This window comes from Zeus faber (genome assembly GCF_960531495.2).
Source record: "Zeus faber genome assembly, chromosome: 7".
Classification (NCBI taxonomy): domain Eukaryota; kingdom Metazoa; phylum Chordata; class Actinopteri; order Zeiformes; family Zeidae; genus Zeus; species Zeus faber.
In genome coordinates, this window is record NC_137203.1 from 22,598,033 (window position 1) to 22,625,867 (window position 27,835).

General features: G+C 43.9%; 2 protein-coding genes across 6 annotated transcripts in view; both read left to right on the forward strand.

The window, feature by feature from the left end:
* The window catches only part of LOC307233056 (E3 ubiquitin-protein ligase NEURL3), a gene marked incomplete at both ends in the record, with an annotated part of 3,584 nt that extends 1,838 nt beyond the window's left edge, over positions 1–1,746 (forward strand). The window contains 3 exons of the mRNA XM_080004268.1: positions 400–897; positions 1,237–1,413; positions 1,598–1,746. Of these exons, the coding sequence (XP_079860394.1) occupies positions 400–897; positions 1,237–1,413; positions 1,598–1,746 (824 nt within the window). The remainder of the gene's footprint in view (positions 1–399; positions 898–1,236; positions 1,414–1,597) is intronic.
* A 2,473-nt stretch (positions 1,747–4,219) lies between these two features.
* sorbs3 (sorbin and SH3 domain containing 3) lies at positions 4,220–27,407 on the forward strand. 5 transcript variants are annotated; one of them, XM_080004492.1, is made up of 21 exons: positions 4,220–4,352; positions 12,904–12,979; positions 13,818–14,006; positions 14,455–14,527; positions 14,985–15,124; positions 15,306–15,369; positions 16,146–16,184; positions 16,283–16,370; positions 16,639–16,747; positions 18,613–18,666; positions 18,796–18,903; positions 19,643–19,698; positions 21,344–21,432; positions 23,080–23,138; positions 23,443–23,489; positions 23,666–23,780; positions 23,905–24,030; positions 24,165–24,701; positions 24,834–24,928; positions 25,075–25,181; positions 25,804–27,407. In XM_080004492.1, the coding sequence occupies exons 2-21, from the start codon at positions 12,968–12,970 to the stop codon at positions 25,863–25,865; spliced, it is 2,169 nt and encodes a 722-aa protein (XP_079860618.1). In that variant the 5' UTR covers positions 4,220–4,352; positions 12,904–12,967; the 3' UTR covers positions 25,866–27,407. The 5 variants fall into 5 exon arrangements, with proteins under 5 accessions (XP_079860618.1, XP_079860617.1, XP_079860619.1 ...); XM_080004491.1 differs by lacking the exon at positions 4,220–4,352 and adding an exon at positions 7,774–7,860; XM_080004493.1 differs by lacking the exon at positions 4,220–4,352 and adding an exon at positions 7,774–7,860 and having other exon boundaries at positions 26,526–27,407.
* The last annotated feature ends 428 nt before the right edge of the window (positions 27,408–27,835 follow it).

The window sequence follows — 27,835 nt, forward strand, 5'->3', positions numbered from 1 at the left end:
TTTTCATTTGAATATGGTCATAGAACGCCCATACGTGTATGTGGAAAATCAAAATGCAAATTGGATTATTTCATATTGATTACAAGTTTTACTCAAATAACGCATACATACGTGGAAAATTATAATGCTATTGTGGAACTACATTTTAATTTTCAAGTTTACATTATAATTTTAATATAGTCCCCTACAGGCTTCCATCAAGCGCATATATGCACTTACACAATTGCAGTTTATTTTTTCAAGAGCAAATGCAAATGACTCTGGCTGTGGTTGTTTCTGGCGAGTAGGAATTCAAATGACGTGAGCTATACATACAAAATAAGAATAGTTTCATGTCCAAGAAAAGGTGGTTCACTTCTGTCTTAAGAATAATGGTTTGTCCCTTCTCGCCTCCTGCAGGGTCAACCGGGTGTGGGTGGGCCTGCCTGGGCGCTCTCACTTTCGACAGCTACGCTCTCGGGGACCAGGTCACACTGAGCCAGGACAGAAGGAAGGCATCCAGGAGCAAAACCACGTTCAGGGACGGCTTGGTGTTCAGCAGCCGCCCTGTGAGGGTAAACGAGAGGGTGCGTTTGAGGGTGGAGAACCACGTTGCAGGCTGGCAAGGCGCTCTGCGTGTAGGCTTCACTACTGTCCCACCAAGGGACAGGTCACTGCCATTGCCCCAAATGGCCATTCCCAACCTCACTGATATCCCCGGGCACTGGGCGAAGCCCATCCAGGAAAAAGATTGCCATGCGGGTTCAGAGCTGGAGTTCTGGGTTTCTAGGGGGGGGACCCTATACCTCAGGATAATGGGCTTCAGGAAGGTGAAAGCGTTGGAAGGGGTGAACCTTGGTCAACCCCGGTGGGCCATGGTAGACGTCTACGGGCAGACGACCTCTGTTCTCCTTCTTGGTGAGTGTGAAAGCCGATGCTGTCATCTCTGTATATCAGCTAAGCAGTCCTCCTAGAATTTTTCTTTTAGACAAACCTAGCTGCTGTTATGATAAGAAGGGTTTACAAAACATTGGATTTGTTGACATTTTCAACACTGACTTTTTTGTTTTTAACTTAACTGAGAGAGCCACACCAGAAGAGCACCTGTTTATTATTTTTATTACTATACTACTACTATAATTTTTTATTTTTTTTACATGGAGCAGCAACACCAACACCATTCAACATTTTAATCACATCTTGTTTTAATGAAAGGATGAATAAGTGTTGTTGATGTATGGTCAACTTTTGCTACAGGCTCAGAGCAAAGAGTACTGATGGGAATCCGCAGGTCCTGCCCTGCACCCAAACACCTTCCCTTACAAAACATGGCCGACCACTCCAGTGTGAACCATGCCAATGAAGAACAAACGAAAATGGTCTGTGAAAATGGCAAAATCAGCCTTCGAGGAAGACTTGAAAAATGTGCCTCAGGTAAGCAAAGCAAAATGCTTTACCTTAAACACAAAGGTTTGGTTGTAACTAGTTACACTCAGGACTGACACGCACACGCACGAGTGAACTATGAGGCGTTAGCACGCTGACGTTGAGTGCGTTCCCCTCTGAGGCCTACGGTGCAGCGTGTGATCTGAGCCCCTTTTCCCCTTTTCGATTGCAGACTCGGAGGCTTCGAAGCACTGTGTGGTGTGCATGGCTGCGGAGGCCAGCGTCACTCTGCTGTGTGGACACCGCTGTTTGTGCCTCCAGTGCAGCTTCAGGGTTATCAGGGAGTTTGGCACCTGCCCGCTTTGCCGCCGTCCCCTCTGAAACTTGGGGAACGGGGGAAAGGAGTGCCCCATCAGGGCAAACAAAAAAGAGTGCCTTCTGTACAGCATTTCAACATTATCCAGCACTTTCATCCTTTCTTTCAATTGCACTAGCTTTTCATTTGAATAATTTTCACTGTGAAAATGAAGAATCAGCATTTTGCCGTTACTGAATCATCCATTGATTTAATGTGTACATAATGTAATAGATTACATACAATTTAATTATTACATACGTATTTTTATGTACTTGATGCCTTGTTCTTTTGTGTATATATGTTTTGAATAAAGCTATTTTATTTTTATGTATGTTCATAAAATATTTCAATTTAGAAAGAATGTAGGACTTTGTGATTAAAAAAAGAAAAGTATTCTGCTTCTGTTTTCAGAATGATTCCGTTTCTTATCTAGGCAATTATCAGTGTAGCCAGTAAGAGGCAGTGTTGTACTGCTGCGAACATCTACTCACGACAGGACATTATAACGCCCCAAAGTAATCTATCACATAGTGTTGATGGAGTCTTTCTCATGATTTGATCCAAAGGGATTCCTCACAATGAGTCATGCCTAATGCGAACAAATACAGAGAAGCTCAATGTGTGTAATTTTCTTCAATAGAGGCAGAGTAGGGATTCCGCTGTTTCCCCTGTATTTTTTAGAGCAATGGCACTCAACGCGGGGTCTGGGGACCCCACCCCACTTCAAGGACCCTTGGGGTAAAAGTTAAACTTCCACAATTAGAGGATGTGAAGTAAAGCCGCTTTTATCCCAGTTTCACTATTTTATCTAACTGTAGTGTAGACGTGTATAGAACTTTGGACTAAATCATATCTAACAATAAGATTGGGCGGCCCGTCATCCGTGGCCTAATTTGTATCAAATTGAGGCTCCTTGATGTGAAAATATTGAGAATCAGTGTCTTAGAGGAGACCCTGGCACACACCAATTGTCTTTCAGGTCTAAGGTGGAGAAGGACTGGCATGGTGAGGGAGAGAGTGTGACCTTTTGTTGCTGATCTCAAAGCCAAGCTGTTAAATATTTATCTTGGAAAGCAGAGGTGAGGGCCATTCCTGGTGCTCCAGTGGCAGAATCCGTCTGGACTCTGCGGTGTTAGAGAACAGCCTATCTCAGGACAGTGGAGTGGGAGTGGGAACACGCATAAAGACTCGTCACCTGTCTGGAATTTATCACAGTTAAGAACAGAGACGGCTTGAGGAAGGGCACTACACTGTGAGTTGCCCAAACTTGGATAATACTTTTTTATTTATTATGTGAGAATTCAGGAAAATGTGACTGTTTTTCATCTTGTAAAACACTGTAATGACATTACTGAGCTGCAATGAAAGTATTGAAACTTAAGGTTCAGTCCATACTATATAAAGTCCTACATGAAATATAGTTATGTAATTCAGGTAGACTCAACAACAGCCTCAGCAGGTTTTAAGCGGGAGGTCCATGGAACTCCACCCTTCTCACTAGAACCACACTTGTTTTTATACCGTCCAGTTCACACTCCATTACTTATTTATTTTAAGTCACTTAAAATGCTTAAAGATGCAGTGTGTTAGTGGCATCTAGCGCTGAGGGTGCAGATTGCATCCAGCTGAATACCCCTCCCCATATATTTGAGAACCTATTACATAACTCCCACTTCACAACTCAAATATACTGTATACTGTATGTATTCAATTCCAATATGTTCAAAACATATTGAGGCAATGAAGTCATAACATCATGCAATGCAGCATAGACAAGAACATCTAACATTCAGTGCATCTCCTTGAGTAAAGAGTTGCAATGTCTTTTGACGAATACGTCGATGTTGATAATTTGACAATATTTTGGACTATTGGTGCTTTCATAAGTATGTGTACATATGTATACACAAGAAGCGTTAGAGAAACAATCATTAATGATATGGATATTAAAACCAGGCAGGTAGAGACATTGACAGAACAAAGACGACATTTAACTATATTGCGATATCATGATACTATCTGGTCTCATTATCACAGTATCAATATTATCACAAAATATCTCTCAGCTCTACCTAATGAGTCAACTGTAGCTTATCGGGCCATGGTGCATCTTCCGTGTTGAAAACAAACTCAGTCGAAAAGTAACATCAAGAGCCAGTTGTTTTGCATGAAACAAAGCTATGGACTAGGTCATGTGTCTAATAGACCCATCTATTTAAATGGCTATGGAAATGGCCCCCTCTCTTCCTGCTCGTGAAACAGCGAGGGCGGTGCCCGGGCCTTTGGCTGCATGGGAAGCTATATTATTTCCAGCTGTGGATGGAAACTATTACTGAGTCCCTTCTCCCTGATGAACTCCAGTGCGGAGCGGTGGGTGTTGCAGGACTAATGCAGGAACAGACACACACATGCACACTGACATATGCACATGTGCACACACACAGACACGCGCCCATACGCTAGCAGACACAGACGCCTACGAGCACATTCAGGCTCCAACTGAATCACTTGCAGAACATAAGACCCTGTTGAGAGAAAGAAAAGGGCCCAAGAACGAAAGATGCAGCAGCAGTGGTTCCTTTCCTTCTTCCAATGCTTGTCTTCGCTCCCCCTGCACTAAGGAGACCTTGTAAGTATTGTGTAACTTGTGTTTCTGTTTCCCACTACGACTCGCGGCGATGTTAGTGTCGAGCCGTTTTCACTTCAGTCATTTAAGACAGGTGGTTTCCTTCACAGGAAAGAAAAAGAGATCCTCATGAAAGTATCAGGCCACTGTCAGTTCTATAGCAATGTTTACATTTGAACTGAAATTGATTGAAAGTGATAATGACCGTGAGTGGTGCATTATTCTTTTTAAAAATTCAACACTTAAAGGTGCAGTGTGCAGAATTTACGGAGGGGACATGACATAAGTATGATTATGTTTTAATTTGTGTGTAATCCCATGAAAACAAGAATCGTTGTGTTGGCGTTACCTTAGAATGAGCTGTTTTAACCTTCATAGGGAGCGGGTACACTTCCACGGAGGCCATGTTGAATCGCCATTTTTCTACAGTAGCCCAGAACAAACCCAACATTGGCTCTCACCAACTCTTCCATGGTGGCCGCCATGTTGCGCCACCAGCTGCAATCTGCAACCCCCAGCGCTGGATGCCACTAAATTCTACACACTGCAACTTTAAGCGTTGATCAAGCTTTAAATAATAGAGAAAGTAATAGAGTGTGAACTGGACTCTATGAGAGCAGGTGTGGTTCTACAGAAAAAGGAGGAGTTCCATTGACCTCCCTCTAAAAACCCGCTGAGGCTGGTGTTGATTCCACCTGAATTATTTCTTCCATACTGTGCATTACTGTGACACACCTTGGTTTAATTCACTTATTCATTAATCATTAATAATAGTAAAGTTTTAATTTTAAATCCCATGTGAACTTCACTGGAAACCACTTGCACTACCGTTAACATCCATAGCTGGCAGTCCCTTTGACCTCAGTTGAGCCCTTATCATTGCTGGCACTGGTATTTCCGAACCTGATAAAGACAAGGGGACTTCTCAGATTTGGCTCTAGTGGGCAGCGGGGTATAATTAACTTTGTATTTTATCCCAGAGAGGTGTTGATGTATTCTTAGTAAAAAAAAGGAAAAATTAAAAAAAGGCCTTTTCAACTATCAGCATCTCAAGAGCAGCAGGTCCCCAGGGGGACGTTTGACTACGGCAGGAATTTCTTGCCTCATTATCTACCAGGGTCCAGCGTGAGCCTGTAAGACGGACGGCTCTCCAGAACGTTGTTTACTGGAAAGATAAACGGCGGTGCCTGTGCGCTGTTCCGAAGGAGCCACCTCCAAGGGCATCATGACTCATAAAGCACGGGGCCCTTGTATGTTTGGTTTATTTCTCTTCCCAGTCTTTTAATCAACGCGAGACTGGGTTGTTTTTTTTATGGTGAAGACGTAAACTTTTGAGTTTTCACATACTTGGACTCTCTTGTTTCAAGGGAGTGGTTTCGTACGTCTCAGAGAGAAGAATTCCCCTTCCAGTTTTGGCGGTATATTAAGCAAAGCCACACACAATCATCAAGTAACGTGTTTTTAGTGTTATGTAACACATTTTTCTAATGGTGTGCTCACTTGCTGGAATCTTTGGCCTTTGGGAATTTAATGAACCTCGTGGGTGCTTCATAATAACATACTGGTACATACCACTCACTGTGGCAGGACAATGGACTGCTCTTTACAATGGGGACACGGCATAGTTGGGTCTGAGCTGAAATTCATCCATGCCAATGAACTGAGCTGTAAGAACTCAAAATAAGATGCCTCCACTGTCCTCTTCCAGACGATTTTTGCGTCCTGTTGAATAGAATGTGTCATAAATAGGAACGTATAAGGGTTTTTACATTGTTATGAGTGAGAAAATGAAACAACTTCTCCAGCATGAGAGGCCGAAGCAGCAGTCGCCTCCTGCGTGATTACTTCATTTAGCGAGTGACAGGGTGTCAGATGTGGGCACAGCGGGGGCAAATGTCTAGTCCAAATGGATATAGATCCCGGCTAAGCCTCAGCCACAGCTCCCGCTGGCCGCTTTGCCTCTCAGGTTCAGTGGCTGAACCGTTTGGCAATAACAGCCCGGTACGGTAAATGGATACGGGTTTGAGTTTTCGCTCGACCAAGCCAGACCGCTGAATTATTAAAAAGAGCTGACTCCTTCAATTCCAAGTTGTGGAAATGGCCAGGACACATAAACTCTAATATCTCTCTCTCTCTCTCTCTCTCTCTCGCTTTCTTTCTCTCTTTCTCTCTCTCTCTCTCTCTCTCTCTCTCTCTCTCTCTCTCTCTCGCTTTCTTTCTGTCTCTCTCTCCCTCTCTCTCTCTCTCTCTTGCTTACTTTTTCTCTCTTACACAAGCAACGCAGAAACACATAGATACAAACACGGGGCACAAAATTTAGATTAAATGAAAACCAAGATGGATAAGCCATTAGTGTTATTTCTAGTGCACAATTAAAAGTGTACAGATTAGAAAGCGGTGATATTTGTGGCTTGTGCCTCTTGCAGTGGTGGCAACTTGGTGGATGAGAAACAGCAGACACCCACAAAACACACACAAATACAAACACACCGACACAGAAACAAGCCAGTCAGCACATTTCGATTTCAGGTTTCACTCTGTCTGTCTACATTGGCAAAACTGTTGGCAAACTGGAAACCCTCCTTTCGGCTGTGGAATTTGCAGACACGATCCAACGTTCTTGGATTGTTTTCTCGGAGTAATTACTTTCAGATATTCTCAGAGTGTTATTGTGTTTTTATTTTGATGACGGCTTTGAAAGAAACAGATCATCGCCCGGGTACCAGGAGACAACTGCGACTTTTCGATCGCCGTCATCCCCGTAATGCTGGAACTCGGGGTGTTAGACGGGAGACTCCTGTGAGTCGTCAGTTCTGGCTCCGGGTCCGGTGCTATCCACTAAGGCTGGATCATGTCAAAACGCTACTGTGTCAGAGAGGGTCCCAGAATGTCCTGGAACACAGAGAGCTCCTGTTCCTCCCTCGTCCCTGCGGCTAGCCAAAGACCTGGCCTATGATCTCTGCCACAATGCGGACACACACACATACTCGCCTCCACACATGCAAGCTTTCCCAACAAAGGAAATAGACGCATCGAGGGGGAGAGAGGGAGAGAGGGAGAGAGAGAGAGCGTAAAGAGGACAACATGGGTAGCAGAATGATTGGGCACCGTGGTCGTGGCGGTGATGAACTATTTGCATTCCTCTTTCGTTAACCCTGCACTGTGAAATATCACCTCATCACAACAATAGGCCTCCTCCGCTAAAGGAGGAGTCCCACACTGACAAGCCAAGAGGAGGGTGCCTTTTGAACAGGGCACTGGGTGTTGCTATGGCAATGCTTGTCAACCGGGAAGTCCTTCACAGGCGGAGCAAGTGCTGAGTGAGAGAGGCAGCGAGAGAGAGAGGCAGCAAGAGAGAGAGAGAGAGAGAGAGAGAGAGAGAGAGAGAGAGAGAGAGAGATTGTGTGTCCTGGTTAGTTTCATGAGAAAGTGGAAGCAGCAGTGGACTACGCTCTGAGACATGCACCACTGAGTTTACGTGGCTATCAGTAATCTGTGGTGTGTTGTATTGGTGAGTACATTCTTGTGAACACTGCAGGATGTGATAGATTAAGTTGGTTATCATACACTTGATCAGATACTAACCTGGAACATGGAAGCTGCGCTATCTGCTTACCGGTAGGTTGTTGCTGGAGTCTGTTTTTCATTTGAGGGTTGAGTAACCTGCCTGACTGCAAAGGGTTTATGTGCTGCTTCACAGGATTAGTGCTGCCGTTTCCCAGGAATTTGTCAGTACTCTTTAAAAGAAAAACAGTGGGACACCACACACTGTAAGTGTACCTGAAGAAAAGCGCTGTTATCCTCGCTAAGCTGGTTGGTCTGCTTTGCTAAGCTGTTTTGATGCTGAAATAGTCCTGTGACGGCGACCTAGAGGAGCTCTGGCAAATGGAGAAAGAGGGCGGCCCTGAGGCACACCCTAACAGGCACCTCTGTACAGCCGCGTGGGGAGGGCGCCATGGGAAGTGTTTCCCAACATGCCACTTCTCCGCGCCCTGCCTGAACCGTAGGGCAGTGCTGACAGTTGTTGGCTCGGCTTGAAAGCTGCAGTGATGTTCTGTGCACCGTCAGGTCAATTTAGCTCCCTGCTGCAGGGACATTGAGCCTTGTGGCTCCTAGTTGACCCAGCCATCGTGGAGAGGCGTTGCTCGCCATCCTTATGATTTACACACATAATCTGATTCCCTTTGTGGTACCATTGAGGATTTCTGTGCCACCATGTTCCCCCAAAGGTGATAGTTGACTTTGAATGAATATGCAAAATGAAAGTCATGAGGGGATGGGTTTTCCTAGTGCTTTGTCCTCTGGATTGTACTGTGTTGATACTTCATGGTGAAGTACCTGTGACGTGCTCTGGATGTCATTGGGAAGAGTCTGATTTTGTACCTTACTAGGCCTGCGGCGAACCCACACCCACACAGCATCTCCATTGACAAGGAGCACACAGCGTCTGACCCCCCCCCCCCCTCCCCCCCTGATGTGCAGACTGCGAGAGCACCATACAAGGAGGTGAAATAGTTGGCTCCTGATAAATGTGTGTATCGCCCAATAACTACATATCATACACTTGCAGCTCCAGGACCTTGTATGGTCTACGTCTACTTGTTCTCACATCTGCCAAGTTACAGACTGGAGGGCAGGCCAGAAGCCTTAGATCAACCTTGTCGGACCTCTCACATCTCTCACGTAATGATGAAGTGACTCACCAAACATGTGCAGAAATTTATGCCTGCATTATTTACGTGCTACAAGTGTTTGTGTTCAACTACCCCTTTCCTGTCTTCAGGCGGGATTCCATTCAGTTTTTATATGATCCTTGTGCAACTTCTGGGCAGGAGTATCATTCTGTGCCTTGGTTTGACAACACTTCAACCTCCCATCTTTTATGGTGGGAGTAAATACACAACTACAAGGCGGATGGAAAGAACCCAGGCTTTAGAAGACCAACGTTGTTTATTATGTTGGACAATATCTACGATAGTGTGAGTGAGAAAAATGTGTTTCAGAGCGAGGAATGCAAAACCAAATTACCCTGTTGCACAAACAAACATGTGCTTTAGGTATTCCAAACCCTTCATGGGACTATTCACAGCAGCTCCCTGCTTTATGGAGTCAATTATTAACCCTGCACTATAACAAGCCTGCACACCTCAGTAGAGGATATTACCTAACAGTGATAACATCAATGATTTGAAGTAGGTATCTCGAAAACGGTATCAGCTTGAGAACATGTAATCATTTTTATTTGTTAAAAGAAGCTTATTGCTCCCTTTGCGCATGGATCAATTTATAATTTCCTGATTGTGCCCTTGTAGGCACTAAAGATATAGATCTCATGAGTTCAGAGTTTTGAGTTGTGACGGTTATTAATTAAACCTAATCTGTGGTCGTCTTGGTGGTTTTCTTTCTGGTGAGTACAATGCGAGGATCTGTGAAGCCCTTGTGGGGCAAAGCGAGGTCAACGCAGGGCAGCGCTCTCGCAGAAAGACATGGCCGTCCTTCTTTGGGAGTACAGGGAGGGGGAGAAGAATGGTAGATACAGAGCCCACAGCGCAAGTCACGTCACAGAACTAAGTCACATTTCTCGTTCAAGCCACTTCCTCCCAGCTCATGTTGTTGGAGCAGTGAACCCAAGTTAAAGAATGAACTGGAAACTCTACTGCACTTTCGTTAAGGAAACACCAGGCTTAAGGATCATAATTAAAAACGCTTTAGAAAAGTATCTGCCAGTTATTGAATTTTTCCTCTGTTGGATCATTCTTTTGTAAGAGTTGCACATGTTGCTATTCCAGGCTTTGGAAACCTCCCATTGATTTCACAGGAGCCACGAGGGTGTGGCGAGGTTCACTGACCCTGAGCTGCTGAGTAGCTCTGCTTCTGCTCAGCAACATCACAGGAATGGTCTGGTTCCTCATCTTCCTGAACCATATCTCCTCCTGTTAAGGCCAGCGGTATCACAATAGCACAACTTTTAACTTTACATGTACATTCAGAAGACTAAGCTGTTTTTTTTTTGTATTTTTTTAATGGTTCGGGCTACAGAGCTTAACATCAGTCCCAGCTCTGGAAGGGAACCGGATGGGTTCCCAAAGGATGAGGAACGTTTAGAGACAGCGATTTCCCCTGTGTCTCATCTGCTTGCATGTCCCCCAATGCTTCTGTGTGAAATGTCACATACTGTAAGATCCACTCTATTTACAGAAATATGGAAACAGGAAATGCGTGGCAAACTGTCTAAACAAGGCTTATTGAAAACATCCTCAAGTCACTGGAGCTCACCTTAGAGGTCACAGATATTTTGGTATGGTATATCCAGTACATTATAATCCACTCCGATAGATAGGCGGATAGACTTCTCACCCAGTATGTTTAGTGCTGTCACATAATCACATGACTAGAATCATTTAAGATGACCACAGTCAATTTGTGTTCATATGTTTCCATCCAAATTTAAGGGGAATTTTAAGCCAATGGTACCAGAAATTAATAATCCATCAAATGGGTTGCAGCAAAGAGTCTACTCAAAATGTTATTCCCCAGTGTTCAATGTCAATAGATAGCTCTTCTGCAATAAGTAGATATGTGTTATTACACTGTTATAAGCTTATACTATGATAGTGGCATAAAATTAACAAAAAATACAATTCAATTGTAAATCATAATTATTTGTATGACAATTAATCGTTAAATTAAAATTCCACGGCCGTGACAGCCTTAAGTCAGCTGTTTTTAATTGTAGGTTAATTTGAATCAAGAGATACAATGCAGTTTAGTGTTTACAAATTTAAAGTAATATAGCGGTTAAGACAACACCACAGACTTGATGCGAAGGCTAAGATATGTGCTGCCATCGCTCTGCAGTCAGGAAACAGATATCTGAACCGATTTTTACCTTATTAGGCTGCGGTTTGTATTTGGAATTCACGAAGAGGGAATGTGTGTGTGTGTGTAGTGCTGGGTGGTTTCACAGGATGTTATTTCCTTTCCATCACAGAGAAACAAAACAGATAGACATAATTCGGTATTGGATTCCCCATTTGGTGGTCAGCGGCACCGCTGTCCGACCCGTACGATGGCCGTGTATAAAAGATAAAATAAAATTCTTATATATCCACAAGCATATCCACTTTTTTTTTTAAACAAACAAGTTTTAGATAATGAGATACCTTGTTTCATAAGCGTTCATGTTGTTGATTTTTGAATTTGGCTTATTTACATTCTTGGCCGTTACGTAACAAGGGAGTGTGGTTGCTGAAGGAGCCAGTGTGTGTACCCCATTATCGGCCACCCTGATTATAGACTCTAATGCTCAGCTCCTTCGGCCACATGGAAAACCCATCGGTCCAAACATTGTTAGGCAGCTGTCAGCCTGGCCCACGTTGGCTTATTACATTCTGGTTGAGACTGCACGACTAGAATGCATCGTGTTCCTCCACAAAAAGCTTGATTTTTTTTTTTTTTTAAGCATAACCCTGTCTCTGTATTATTATGTAACTATCTATCCTTCTAATCATTTCAGAAAAAGAAAATGTAACCATTGAAACATATATCAATTGTGGGACAGGACATATAATGGAAAAACAATGAAACCTTCCAGATTTGGTTGGTTATTATTTCCTCTCAGAGCCGGGGCAGAGCCCAACATTCTGGGCCTTTATGGCTGCAGGTCTGTGGTTTCCATGTTGACTCTATTGTTACAGGCCCCACTGCACATAATTTGTACTAATCTTTATTACATCCGACAGTCTCATTGAGGTAAACTATCATTTATAAAATCACAAAAAAAACCATCATTCAGTCACGTTGCAGAATAAATGTTCCCACAAAACAGGCGCACTCGTTGACCAATCACATAAAGGGAGATGTGCCTGCCTTATACAGCAGCGGAAATGGCCTTCCTCCACATCCCCCATGCCTTTGATGTCGAAACAGGAAGCCTAATCAGATTTTCCGAGGTGCCATTGATTAGGGCCTGATCTCTGGTTTTAGCGGCTGGCTTTCCCATCAGCCCCTTCTCCCGGGTCTGGCCTCTTACTCATGTATTACAGGGAAGAAGGAGGCAGACATGTGAGTCACTGAGTCATGGTTTTGGCTTTGCTTTGGTAACAGGGAAAAAGGGTGATTCTAACTTTCCCTTGGTGGAAAATTTCGAGAGTAAAATAATGCAACACAGGTCAGCTCAGAATATTTAAGTATTAATGGGAAGTGCAAAGGAACTGTCCAAATTAGAAAAGAAAGCTCAAGTTCTCAATGTTTTGCTTCAGAGAATGAATGCATAATTGTTTTATTTAACACTGAAAAATCATTATAAATTAATTCATCTTTTGAGATAGGAGCTCACAGGTCAACTCAACTACAAACTACAATGGAGAGAGGCAGAGAGAGAGAGAGAGAGAGAGAGAGAGAGAGAGAGAGAGCGAGAGATTGTGTGTCCTGGTTAGTATCATGAGAAAGTGGGAGCAGCAGTGGACTACGCTCTGAGACATGCACCACTGAGTTTACGTCAGATGTCTCACTTGGGTTGTAAACAATAAATCCTGTCCTGTGTTTTATGCAGATACTTGACGGTGCAGGGCAGCTAAAACCTTCATCCCTGGGACAAAGATCATACCATAGATGACATGCAGACTCAGGTATATCAAAAAGCATGTTTTTCGTAAATATTTTTTAGATATGTTATATCAAACATTTCAACAAGTTTCATCATCTTCTTAAAGAGATGGGGAGAGCATATCACAGCAAGTTGTTTTTTTTTTGTTTGAATTCCCATAAAAACAAATCTGATCATGTGAAATTTAGTTGAAATCACAGCAGTTTAACTCTTAAAGCAGCAGAGTCATAAAACAAGCCACAGGAGCCACAGGGGCCCCAGCGAGGACCCGGACACACCACTTAATTACACTCAGTCGCAGCACTCTGATAAAACAGACTAAGGATCACGATGAAAAAAAATGGTTGGAGGGGGTCAAACTGTTGCCACGGCGACGGTGGGAGCACGGGAGCACTGGAGGGCTTCAGAACAACGCCAGCGCCGCTGGACTTTGGGGTTGACATTAAACGACCCTTCCCTGACCCTCTTATACCTCGGCTCCGCCTCCTGGCCTGAGAACAGGCAGGTCTGCTGAATAGGTGGTAATGGGCTCATAATGGGCCTCTCCTGTTTCAGTGGCCCTGTTCTGAACCTTGAATGAGGTCTTTCTATAGTCGCTGCAAGAGAGATGAAGTGGGAGGAGCGTTTTTTTACCATTGGCCCCGCTTTAAATAAATTAGGGACCTTTTCACCGAGGGCTACCCCGCAGGGGCCCGTCATCCTGCATAGAATAGCAGGGGTTACTAACAAATTCACATGACCTCCCATAGAGATTGATGTTAAGATGTTTACTGAGGAACAATACGTTTGGAATTGACGGAGGAAATATTCACTTTTTTTTTTTTTATTAAAGTCATCCATTTCAATCTAACCAAATTCAGCAACAAGTGGAAGCGGTGGACCACCTTAATGGCACCCAGATCGTCTTCTCTGGACGTGGACTTTCTTCTGGTCAGCAGCAGTTCTTCACATCTCCAGAAGTGACGCAGGAGGTGGTCATCTCCCCGGGGCTCCCCACGCCTCCTCTGAGCCCCTTTCGCTCAGCCAGGCTGCCTTCTGGAGAACATAAGGCAAGACACACTGATATCTCACGGTGATCATGGAGTGCTGCGGTTAAGGCCCTTATTCAGAGTGATGTTGTGCCCCCTTGTGGAAATGTGATCTGTCACATGTAAAAAAAAAAAAATGACACCCCAAATTAGTAACCTGAATGCGAGTGCAGCAGATACGATTGATATATATATTTTTTTTCCATTCATACGCAACAGTAATTCCCATACTGGGTGAACATACGTTTTATGACCTGTAAGAATTGGCACAACCCAGATTATAATGTCGTTGTATTTGAGCACTTGAAGTTGCCTTTTTTTGTTAGCACCAAGTGTTTTACAGATCATACACATTTTTAAACAAAACAATCTCATGGATTTCCACATTAATTACTTCTGAAATTACAAGTTATTTGCATTGCATTGTGGTGTTAACCTGACAAATGTTTTTTTTCCTGCAATTCTGAAGGTCTCAGAGATGAATGGGAGTGGGCCAACCACGCTTAGCTTTGGATCATATTATGGCCCGGCACAATCACATGGTACGGTTATATAGTTTTAAATAAGCTGCAAGAGGACATTACATTCCTAACCCTAATTCAATTTATACAGCAAAATGTACTTAATTCAGCCCCATTTTTGGTTTAAGGGAGAACCTGGTCTTCAAAGGAATTGCACAACTAATTTCCAGATTTTGTTTTATTCCAATGTGGACATCGAAATAAATCTGATTTGAATCACACTGCATGTTGAAAGACAGTAGTCCCTTTTAAGGGTGCTTGAAGGCGGCAAAAGGTGTTTTTATATTTTTCTGTATTAGTTAAAATAGACTTCATGCAGTAGAATTAATATACAACAACCACATTTTGCCATAGTAATGCACTATATGTCCAGGCTACATACAGTCTAGTACAGTACAGTAGGTACAGTGCAGATGTAAACAGCTAATGTTGGGTGTGCGGACAGATCAGAATAAAACTCCCTTGTCCTGTAAACCAGGAGCGCTGTCCAACGGCGTCCAGGCCAGGGGATCCTCCACTCTTCCTCGCAGGTCCGCTCCGACCAGGGAGGAGAGACTCATCAAGTTCTCGGGGATCGGCCCGGTGGACGAAACAGGGATGCCCATCGCCTCCAGATCAGTAAGGCAGATGCTGATACCAACAATCCCACATCACACTGTTTAGTTCCCATACCTGACCGTGTCGTGCAAACAGTATCTTTGTACGTCCTGTGTTTATCCACCGTGTGCTTATTGCTCAAAGCCTGTTTACCTGTCTCACTCCCCATCCGCCGCCCCCCCCACCCCTATTCCTCCACCAGAGTGTGAACAAGCCCCGAGACTGGTACAAGAGCATGTTCAGACAGATCCACAAGAAGCCCGAAGGTGAGGGCCCTCCGCTTCACCTACCTTTCACACACACCCGCTCGGTCCCGGCTAACAAGAGAATTCCTTTCCATCAAAGTCAGATCCAGTGAGCGGGCAATTGAACAAGCAAAATAAGCTTTGGCGGTGAACGGGAGCGTGATATGAAAGACTCAAAAAAAAAAAAAAAAGCCTAAATGTCCTCTCTGTCCATTAACTAGTACAATAATGTCTCCTTCTCCATGTCAGTCCCTCCCAAACCCATCCCTGTGTGTTAATCTCCATTACCAGTTGTGTAATTGAGATTCATTCCTTGTCATTTGTGTGTAAAAGCAATATACCACCAGAGCGCTGAGTTGATTAGAAAGGACATGTAAATAAAATCTCTGTTCATTCATATCATATATGATCATCAAAAATGTGGGATCTTATACTGCCATTCTTGGCACTGAATCATTATATAGCAATGTGACATTGACGGTTATCTTTAGAAAAACAAGGAGAATAAATATTTGGAGCAATTAATTGAAAGTAATGGCATTTGAATGTAACTACTTTAAAGAGAGTCATAATTGTGAGTTTTACTCTCTATGTACTCGGTACTCTATACTATATCTTTGAGATGAAAACAATTCAAGTTGGCCTTGTGAGGAGAAGCTCAGTTTGACATTTTCTCTTTATTGTAACCAAGTAGAAGCATGCGGCGGTTGATTTTAACTTAATGCTTGTGTATTCTTGAATCAACATTCGGGAACATTCAACCGCTTGTTCTATGTGTAACGCCCTGCCTTTAACAGAACCTGAGCTGGAAGATTCGGAGCAGTGGGCAGCGGAACGTGAGTGAGGCTGAGAACCAAATGCCGTGTTTTTGAATGATGTGTTCAATTGTATCTGGTTTCACCTTAGAGATTGACGTTGATCTGCTGATTTCCAGGGATGGAGCCATCGGCCCCTTCAGAGGCTGGGAGCGAGGCAGACAAAAACCTCTTCAGACTCACTCCTTACGGAGCCCTACCAGATTGGTGCGCTTCATTTCACATTATTTGTTTTTTTGTTCATTCCATTTCATTTATTTTCATTTCATTAAAATGTATTGAATAATTCAAGTTGTTTTCCCCCTTGTATGATAAATGATAAAGTTGCCATCAGTCTAGTCTGGTCTGTATTTGGTCAGGAAGTGAGGGAGTTGGAGTTTCTGTGTGAACTCGGTCCATTGGGGTGAAAAGGTTAGAATAAACAGTGAATCTGTTCTTAAGTTGCCTTTGTGATTGTGTGTTGGCTGTGATTTAGGACTGAGGATGTAGATAAGCTGTCAGAAACAGCAAAGCCGCCCCCTCAACCCAAGAGCATATATGACTTTGAGCCTGGACAGAGCACCACCTCAGAAACCTACAGCCAGGTAAGACTTTGAGTACACAGAGATCGATCACAGTCAACAAGAAGTGCAACCACACATCAGATGACTTACGGAATTTCATTCTTTGCTTCCTGGAGATTCCTTTAAAATCCGCCGTTTTCTTTGATTTCTTCTGATTTTGTTTAGTCGTTTTGTTCTCCAGGGCGTGACGAGCTTAAAGGATGAGGTCGCCATTACTCCACCCAGGCCTTTTTTTTTTTAAAACATTGGTTATCTGTTCATCTGGTCTCAACCTCGCAAAACACTACTATTGAGAAACTTACCACTCTGCCACAGCTTCTCGCTGTGGCTAGATGAAGTCCAACGGGGCATGCGTTTAAGATTTATAAAAACAAACATGTAAAATGTCTTTATATGTAAACCAAAAAAATGGTTACCAACCGTGCATTTTATCGTGTGTTTCAGGGTTTTATTGACTCTTTTGCACTCCTGCAAATCAGCTCTTTTGGCTTCATCATATAAGACTAGAAACAGGAAGTTGTGCTGCTTCATACTATGTTACACCTTGGATGTACTGCAGCAGGTAGTACACAAGTAGTTTTAAATATGCAATATTATTGTTATTCAAAACACACTGGTCGACATTGAAAGTTTGCTGCAGCAGAGCGGTAAGTTTCTCAATAGTAAAGCATTCAGCGAGGTTGTGATCTGGACAGTCATAAACGATGGCAACTCTAGGCCTGGGTTGTAAATGGCAAAACTAGCCTTTAAGCACTGAAATGTGTGAGATATATAAAAAAGCGTGAGTGTTATTATGGAGCGGGACTTGAGGGTGACCTGGAGACACACCTTAATTCATAGAGAACATGAACATGTTCTCTATGAATTCTTCTGTCCAAAGAAAATGACTATTTTGAGCAAGTTAAGACACGATCGCCTAACTTTACAGTTCTCTAGAGTTCTCTAAATCAATAGCAAGCAAGCTGGTGGTTTTGACAGTATGACACACTGTGGTTTAACACAGGGGATTGTTTTTAAAACTATACCCTATCCACTAGCTGAGTGGTTAATCATGTTGTTTTTTGTGTCAAAATACCTCTGGGTGTTTAGAACGTGGAGCACTTGAATGGGTATTGCCACAGTGTTCCAGACCTGGTGCAAATTGAGCCTTGTGTCTGTGCATGTGAAGAAAAGAAATCATTGTTTTCCACTCCCCCAGGGGAGGCGAGGCGTCTTGTGATCTGTATTATGGTGTTAACCTCTTGTGGAGTGTAATGGCTCGCAGCATGGAGGGTTATTTCATTTCCTCAGGGCGACGACATTTCCCTGGGCTCTTCCTTTACGAACAATTCGTCTCGATAGCAGTTTATGGAAGTAGCAAGAGCCCAGGCCGTCTGAAGCACTGAGCTCCTTCGCGATGACACCCTGTCGTCGTGGCGGAGATGAGTCCTAGACGGGGAAAGGCCTTGGCTTCCAGAGCCAAGGTATTTACCAAAAAAAACAAGAGACGAGCAAGTCTTCTGTCCTCCCCCAACCTAGCCTTTTAAAGTATTACTTCATGGAGTTGTCTGAGAGCACTGCCTTGTACCTCCCAGACAGATGGGAGGTACAAGGCAAACTGGGTGATTCACCCAGTTTATCTGGGAGATAAACTGGGTGAATCAAGGTCAGTGTATTTTAGACCGAAGAAAGTCCTACCTGTGTTTGGAATCGGAAGCGTTCTAATAAAATGTTGAAATTACAGTAACCATTCCACTCATAGTCACCTATAGTGCACTGTGAGGACAAACTTGAGTAAACTGTCAAAGGAGCTAAAGCGGTGGACGCTGGGTGTATTTATGATAGCTCGGTTGTGAACACAATGCGACAAGTCGTGATGGCGTGACTTTGGTCTTTTCCACCCATAGGTTCTTGCGCCCCAGGATAAACAACGTGAGAAACCAAAATCCCCCTCCATCGAGGTGAGCAGTATTCACGGTATACCTCTCCATTCTTTCCGATTATGTCTAGCTCGTTAGATCCCCAGATAACTGGGATGTGTCACAGGGTGTTAACTTTACCCCTCCCATCCAACCGACAAACGCGTTCAGGCCAGTCTGGTCTCTGAACTGAGTCGCTTCGAAGCAGAGCTGGACTCGGACATCGAGGGTCTGGAGCGCCGGCTTTCCCAGAAGAAGCAACGTCGAGGCCAGGGTGAGGTACTGAGCCTCCCCTCCTGACTCCCTCTGCCAGTGCTGCTCGAGTGACGGCTCCCCACACCCACCCACCCACCCACCCTTCACCCCTCTTCGATCCGACACAACCCTCACACACCCTTCCAATCCACCCTTACTCCCGGTAAAAGGCTGACCCCCTCAGACGGAGACCACCCTGCTTGCTCTAGCTCTGACCCGCGCGCATTGTTTTTCTCCGGTGACCTAGACGACGGCCCCAGGATGCTCCTTCCTGCCGCCTTGCTCTTGGATGAATCTGCTGTTTTTTCGAACGCCTGCCTGCTCCTCCCCATCTGCACCCACCGCCCCACCCTACCTCCCCCCCAGCAACTACAAATCTGCCTGCCAATGAATAAATGGACATGTTAGACTTGTTCTTTCTCGTTGGCCATGACAAATCCCCACCGTGCTTGGAAATGCGAACAGAATCTCTAGCGAATGCTGTCGGTTCCTGCACCATACTCTTGATTTATGCGTGATTCTCTCAGCTTTGAGTGCTTCGTGATTTCTTTTTGTCTCCACCTCAGATCAGAGGTGCAGATCTCAGGTGGTGCACTTGCAAGAAAGGAGCATAAGGACCCAGGGGATTTCTAGCTCCTTTGGGAGTGGTCACCACCTCTGCTCTGTTCCCTCTAGTTGTTCTGAGATTTCTTCCTGCGCTCCGAGATACAGTAGTGTGGCTGGCGCTGCATGGGATAGTGTTGAATGTGGCTTGTGCTTTCAGGGGGCTAGAAGCCAGGATCCAGGACCCGCTCCAGGGAGAGGGGCCACAAATAGCAGGTGAGTGACGGCACTAAGAGATCAACATGTTTTTATCAGAGAAAACAAACCACGTTTTAATGCAGCTGTTCTGTCAGTTATGAATAGGAGTTTGCTGATAGTCGGGCTGTAGTTTTGTCTAAACAATACTAATGTTTACTCTATGTTATTATCCTATGCCATTCAGATGTAAATTGGAAATACATGTACAATATCTACTGAATTCACTATATTGGAATGTTAGGAACTTAACCACAGAAAAAAAGTGGTATATCTTTTAATATGCTTTTGGCATGTCTTCTAGATATTATAACACCTCTTGCAGCACAATACATTGCTTTTGATTTGTATTTTAATCTTTCAGTCATCAATACTAATTCAGTTACTGCTTCGTTAATTGTAGTTGTTATGGCACACATCATGACATGCTCTAGAGCCCCCAGAGAAACTATTCACCCTGTTGAAAACTATGAAAGGTTTGATATATTAGATGTTGACTAAAGCGTCGTCCCTCTGTTCATTTTCTTTGTTTTAGTTTTATGGCCGTTCTTCCTGCAAACAGTGACCAGTGCGGGTAGCTCAGGACAGGTGAACAGATAGGCCTGAGTTAATAAACGACATACCTCGCCTCCTATGCGGCCAGCTCCATTCCTGGCCTCTTAATCCACTTGGATATTGCTTCGTCGAGTGTGAATACCTGAACTGTGGCCATCCCACTCATTCATGCTACTTCAAGAAACTCTTCGCCACTGCATTGAACCGAAGAGTGGTTAGGGCAAAGGCAGCCTCTAAAAAGTCTTGTAGGGAACCTGTGAGTGGACCAGGTGACGGCAGTGGACATTCTGACTTAATGCTGTTAAAGTCCTTTAAAGTTCAAGAGGGCAACATTCCACATTGCTCTGTCCAGTATGTAATGCATTCTTGGATGAATCAGGTTGTTATTTTCAAAGTTGAGCGTATGTGCTATGTTATGTTTTACCCCTTTCCCACCACACTTAAGACTGAAAGCCTATAGGAAGTCTTTGAATGTGCCTGTTGCCACGGAGACGCGAAATGGAAACATACAGCAGCGGGATCTTTTTTATTTTATTTATTTTTTTTACTGCTTCCTGTCATCCGGACCGGTTGTTGGCTTTAGGTAGAAACAAGCAGCTGTTTACAGAACTGTCTAGATAGCAGTGTATGACGTCACTTGAACTCAGGTCACCGACACTTTGGATTCTTCTCGCACACGCGTCTCTCTGAGATGGTGAGAGTTCATCAACCGAGTTATTGATCGATTCAGGAAAAGGCAACGGCTTAATTTTAAACTTGCTTTTGGGCCCTTGTTAATTCTGATCGGTCAACCACCCCTGTGATAAAGACATGAGTCATTGAGAGTCATCCTAGTGACCTCCCTATCTATTTGACTATGCACAACATCTGTTTCATCTTTAACTCGCTATCTCGTAAGCTAAGAAAACAAGCATCTGCGTCCAAATGCCTGTGGTTTTTGGAACAACAAGGAAACACCACATTAAAGTGTTTCTGCGTTCACATCAGACATATTTGGCCTTGTTTTGACGGCGCTAATGTTTGAAGGTAGAACACACGGTGGTGCTGACTGTAATAAAAAAATAAATAAAATAAAAAAGCGATTCCTCTAATTCGCCCTTTTCTTTCCCAGCTGTTTGTCGACATCAAAGCAGGTGGTCCAGCGTTCTGCTGCTCCTTCATCGGCTGCTGCTCAGAGAACAACTTCTGCCCCCACATACGGTAAACCTGTGTGTTTTGGCTGTTTACAAAATGCAGTATAATCTCTATCAATGGATGGGTCAGTTTATACTACTACTACTGCTACTACTTAATTATAATAATAGTAATAATAGTAATCATCACAATCATAACAATTAGAATAATTAACTTTATTTCGATATAACCTTCATGAAAACAAAGCCCACAACCTCCTTCATGACACGAGTAAGGGATAATGTTCAGCCAGCCGCGGAGGGGTCCCTCCGATAACCACCGGCTGGCTGAACATTATCCCACTTATTACAGGGCTACTTACTAAATAAAAGAGCACATTGATACGGAATATCGACTTGAAATAATTTTATAACTACTATGCCTGCTGTAGTTTAAGAGCTTCCGCAACCGCATAGTGAACTATTGCCTAACTATTATTGCCTTAAAAAAAACTTGGCCCTGAGTATAACTAACCTATTAACTTTTGTTTAATAGTTACTGTGAAGTATGAAATTGGACATATCCGCATTCGTCTCTGTTTATTTTCTATATAGCGTCACTAGATGTCGCCACTAGGGAGTGTGAGGAGGGCTGTGAGTCCAGGCAGATCAGTGGTTGCCACTATTGACCAATGACAATTGACTATCTAACAGAGCCGCGGAATAAAAACAAATCACAAACTGGAAGTTCACAATGGGTGTCTGACCATGCGCAAGTGCAATTTATTCCCTGAGAATCTAAAGGAGTGGAACCATTGATAAAAAAAAAAGTAAAAACAAAAGCCTCACAAAACCCCTTTGTGAAAGGTTCACCTTAAAAACAGCTTTGAACAATAAAACAGGTTTTTCCAAGCCAGATATCCTCAGGTAGCCGTTCCAGAGGGTAGAGGCTTTGATATCCTTTTACAACTCCGGTGGCTGAGTAGCACAGTATAATACATTCCATGCAAGAGCTCAGTTGCAGGAATAACACATGTACACAATTAGCAATTACAGAGCAAGTTACTTATCTTATTAAGCATTAATCCAATAAGTAACATGCAGTAATCTAATAGGCCTCTGTGGGCCTCATCATTTTTAAATTTCCTCTCTTGTCTGGTGTGGTGTATGTTAAAGGAGCCCATATGGAAATGCACTATAGTATTACTATGAGATTTACTTAAGCATTATAGAAAAATAATAGAGAATAAATGTGATATTATAGTTATATCACTACACATCCCCTAGGCACTCAGAGAAACCATGGAAACCCTACAGTAACACCACAGGAACACTATAAGGAATTTCCACACTAAATCTTGCAGTAACAATATAGTGCATTTCCGTTTGGGGGGCGATGGAAAAAAGCCTTGTTTTTGTCGCAGAGCCGAGGATAGGCGGGCGGGGAGGAAGTAGAGAGCAGAAGGAAGTGGAACTGTGCCAGAAGACTTGATTACAGATTAGCCACATCCAATTGGTTTTTCTGTGGAGAATAATTCAGTGCGAGCCATCCATGTTGTTTTCTGGCTTTTGCATAACATGTTGAGGTCTCTTCCCACCTACTGTATAGTGTAGGGGACATGAACAAAGAACCACACACTCAGGAAAAGCCAAAACCTGAATTTTTTTCAAGTCGCTTTTACATTTTGGTCCTGTTTTCTAATTGGAATTTTTTTGTTCTGTGTTCTTTGAGTAGACCGCCTCTCCCCTTCATCTGCTTCCATGGAGGCTCCTCCCAAGAGAGAAGAGAAGAAGGTACGTTCCTACCAATCACTTATTGTTTAATGACTGGTGATTTAAAATGTGAACATAATTGTTTTTTCAGCTTAGATATTTTGGACTTTGTTATCTGGATAAATGTTGATGAAATGAGATGATTAACTCGCTTCTACAAATTGCAGTCATGTAGCTGCAAGGAATGAGCGGAACTTCCCCTCGGAGCTCCGTGCACACTTTTTCAGTTGTGAAGCAATTACTCTTGGGCGATCACTGTTTTTCCTTCCAAAGCCCTCTGTTAAACAGTTTTGTTTTTTTTCTTTTCAATATTTGTTTGTCCCAGATGAAAGCAGCGAGGGTCAAGTTCAATTTCCAGGCTCAATCGCCCAAGTGAGTTTACAGTCGCAGCTGCCCATTTAAGCACATCAGTGGTTTTCTGTCTGACGTACAGTGCATTCCACTGAAGGAGGAAAATAAATGAACCGCTTTCAACTCAGATCCAAAGATGGTGGATCCTAGATGACGATATCCTTTCGTAGAGGTCCTTTATCTTCTTGTGTTTCCAGGGAGCTGACGCTGCAGAAAGGGGACATTGTCTACATCCACAGGCAGGTGGATGCAAACTGGTATGAAGGAGAGCATCACGGGCGCGCCGGTATTTTCCCTACGACCTACGTGGAGGTGTGTCTTCTTCCCTCCGTGCCTCAGTAATGAGTCAGGAGCTTCCTTCATACTGTGCCGCTTGGCGCTTTCAGAACCGACCACTTTTAGTGAAATGGCTTCCTATCCCGCCCGCCTATGATAGATTCTGCCACCCACGGAGAAACCCACGCCCATTAAGTCTCCCACTATCCACGTGCTGGACTATGGGGAAGCGGTGGCTCTCTACACCTTCAACGCTGACCTTCCTGTGGAGCTCTCTTTCCGTAAGGTGGGCATCAAGTTTGGTTCTCCCGTCGTTGCAGTGTTCCTACGGCCACAGAAGTACTAATGCTATAGGAGTGTACACTATATCATCATTACTAGCCTATTCTATTCTAATGTGAATGTTTTTCCCCACTTCAGGGTGAGATCATCAGTGTGACACGGCGTGTTGACGACCGGTGGCTGGAGGGCAGGATCCCAGGGACCAGCCGGAGCGGCATCTTCCCGGCCAACTACGTCCAGGTCAACAAGATGCCCCGCACCAAATACTCCACGGACGACTACGCCGCCGGCCCGCACTCCCCCCTGTCGCCCGGACCTCAGAGTCCGGGACGGCCGCTCCACTCGCCGCGCCCACGGTCACCGCTTTCGCCTTTCACCCCCGCCTCCCTCAGCCCGGAGCCCGAGCACTCCCCGCTGAAGCCCTCCTCGCCCGTCCCTCTCGGCTCACGCTCACCCTCCCAGACACTGGAGCCCAACGACGCCAACAGCCTCTGGCCCCACGGCCCCTCCGGCCCCACTTCACCCGCCAGCCACAACAGCCACAGGGCCGGAGTGTATTCTCCAAACCAGAACTCGGTGACCAGGGCCGTTTCACCGTCCACGCAGTTTGGGTTTCCACTGAGCCGCGGGGGAGCGGTCACAATGAGCCCCCCCAGACACTCTGAGCCCTCACAGGTCTGCAAAGCCACTGCATGAGAGCACACGCTGCTTCAGTGTCATTATTAGAGTTGTCTAAGTGAAGGATGCGAATTGGGTTCATCATGGCTTATTGCATAACTCATGACACAAGGTTTCCATTTCTTCCAGGGTGGAACGACGGCCTGGTCTAATCCACATCTAAACCCGTTGCCCAAAGCACAAGTGCCAAACAGTTACGGTTCCACTGTGGCGCAACGGCAGCCGTAAGTCACAGATTTGGAAGGAGTTCTTGGATAACTGTGATTTTTTGCAGCTGTAAACTGTTAAGGGGGAAAACATATTTCAGCTCCAGTGATTTTGTTCCTCAGGTTATTTGTCTCGTTCCATGTCGTCCATTTTTTTCCCCCAGATATAAAGCTGTTTACAACTACAAACCACAGAATACAGATGAGCTGGAGCTGAGAGAGGGGGACATTGTTCAAGTGATGGAGAAATGTGATGATGGATGGTTTGTAGGTAAGCGACTCCCATAAGAGATGCGAGCCTGACCTCTAGTGGCTCAAAACAAACATTGCAGTGATACTTGCCCTTGTACCGTCCATTGACTGTGTAAAAATAAATATTCATTAAAAGGTGGAAATTGAGTATTTGCAGAAGCTGTTGATTATTGAATATTAAGTGGTTTCTCTTCCTATTTTTCCCTTGTACATTATTATTATTATTATTATTATTATCTCTATTGTTTTTGCTCAGATTTTTATTAATCTTTATTAATCTTCTTGGCATTTTTCGGCCTCAAAGTATCTGAACACAGCAACCGCTGTACACACGGATATGCTTGTGGTCTCGTCGGAACCGGAACATTTCAGATGTCTTGATGTGCAAGTTTAATCAATATTGATGTACATTTGCAGCAGGAATTATTGAAAAACTGTTGCAAATTTACCGGAAGTTGAAGAACGATCTATTTGAAATGATGGTGTGAACGGACACTCGGAAAACTGTAATACATACCTAACATGGCTAAATTGGACCCTGTGTATTCCTGCCCGCAGCTATATTTATTATTATTATTATTATTATTGCTTACCTTTTAATATTATTTGACAGCAGCATGTGCTTCCCTCTCTATCCGCAGGTACGTCAGAAAGGACTCGGGCCTTTGGGACTTTCCCTGGGAATTATGTGACACCGGTTTGACTTTCTCATTTCCTGCTGGCCTGCTGACACCTGGACTGATTAGATGACTGTTAGGTTTCAGCTTGCTTTACGGGCCCCAGCCAACCGGCCGACGAGCAAGCCGGCCCTGCTCGGGCACTTTTAACACGTCCACCGGCTCCACCCAACACTCCCTTTAAAAGCAAGGTTTCGCTGGCTCTGCATGCTCCCTCAGACCAGAGGGAAACACAGCTGATCGGCTCTGTTTAGCAGATGGAGGTGAAAAAAAGGCAACACTGGGGTTTCTCACCTCACCTTTCTGCATGTGTAAGCTTGAGGTGTGTGTGTGTGTGTGTGTGTGTAGACACTGTTTGTGTTCCACTGAGTGATTTCACACACACTACCGCAGAGGAAGAAATGGAGGCCGATGGTGATACTGTGTCGAATGCAAAGAAATTGCAACCCAGTAGTAACATTTACACTCTGTCCCATCGGTCGACATTCTCCCTTTCTTGGGCTCCTGTGGTGTTCGCTCACACAGTGCTGCACAAAGGCACCCACACACCAGTTATTTCACGTCCGTACCGTCTCCAATAATAACGGATTGCTTGAGAATTGGGATCTGAGTGCCATAATCTCATGACCTTTACCGATACCATGGATGTTTTTGTGCGACGTTTAACCCTCGAAACTTTATTTCAGGTCCCTGAAAACGCCGCCCCCCCGGCGTCAACCTGAGGCCACATCAACATGATGATCTGTAGAAAGCTACTTTTTTTAACCTAAGAGGGGGCCAAAGTACAGTGCATCTACAGTCCTCCTATGTTTACAACCTTCCAGGATTCAGATGAGATATCAATCAATGCCGACATGACAGCTTTCAATTTATTAATTTTTAGCAATTTTTGGCAAATGTGTTTGATGAAGCTTGTGCGATATGTTCCTTCTTGGGCTTTTGAATGTAACGTGGAGTGAGACTTGGATGTCCTCGCCTCGCTGTAATATCACGGCCATTTGCTTTTCAAATATCTCTGAGAAGGTGAAGCAAAATTCTGTGAAATCTTTTATGGCATCTTCCTAGAACAGAGATGGATCTTCCAAAGCAACGGCTGCTTTCTCGGCGGTAATCAAGTGTTTGAAATGTGCCAATCATTTTGTGTGATTTTGCCGAGAGACCCCGACAAATGTTTTTTTCAGCTTTCTGTATTTCCACTGTACTGCTACTTTCACTGTTACTGTCTCACACAGGTTTTGTTTTCAGCTTCCACACAATTATGAAATCAGTTGGAAAAAGTTGTTTCCCCCAGTAATGTGTGATGTATCGTTTGCAATGCTAATTAAGAGTCCATATCATGAACATTGATCATCACAACATTGATTTTACATATTAACGATTCAATTGTCAAAGTAAAGCCTAGGACCCGAGAAAAATGATTGTACAGATTGTAACTTTTTATCAAATTCAAAGTATAATATATTTTCCTTATTAAAAAGATGTAACTTAAAGTATGGTACGCAACCCTTTTAAGTAATACACAATTAAAAAATATAGTGATAATAAAATACGGTTTTTTTTTTTGTCTATCTATTTGTCGTTTTTTGTTTGTTTTGTTTTAGTTTCATTGAGAATGGGGACCCCAGATCATATACCTCAAGCTGATTCCTCGGACACAAGAATCTATTTGAAAAGAAGAATAATGGGAATAATAATTATAATAAATCAGTTGAACCTCGATACAGTTTAAACCGCACTGTATTTAATCCACATATGGAGAGCTGCACGGACACGCACGGACACACAGGCACACCGTCCGCACATGTAGTTTGCGGGGCGTTTGGGATACTCGCAGCAAAATGAGAGGCAGTTTAATCGGATCCTACGTCAACCCGAATGGTTATTTCGACGGTTGGAGGACAGCAGCCGGCAGATCCGGGGTCAGGTCACCACGCACCGAGCGCGATATTGCTCTCAATCGTAAACAGTATTATACTGTGAGAGAAAAAGACAACAC

What these genes read in the sequence shown, in the direction of transcription:
- sorbs3 (XM_080004492.1), top strand. An exon ending in AACTTCTGCCCCCACATACG is followed by an intron (nt 21,433 to 23,079) that starts GTAAACCTGTGT and finishes TTCTTTGAGTAG; the next exon opens with ACCGCCTCTCCCCTTCATCT. An exon ending in TGATGATGGATGGTTTGTAG is followed by an intron (nt 25,182 to 25,803) that starts GTAAGCGACTCC and finishes CTCTATCCGCAG; the next exon opens with GTACGTCAGAAAGGACTCGG.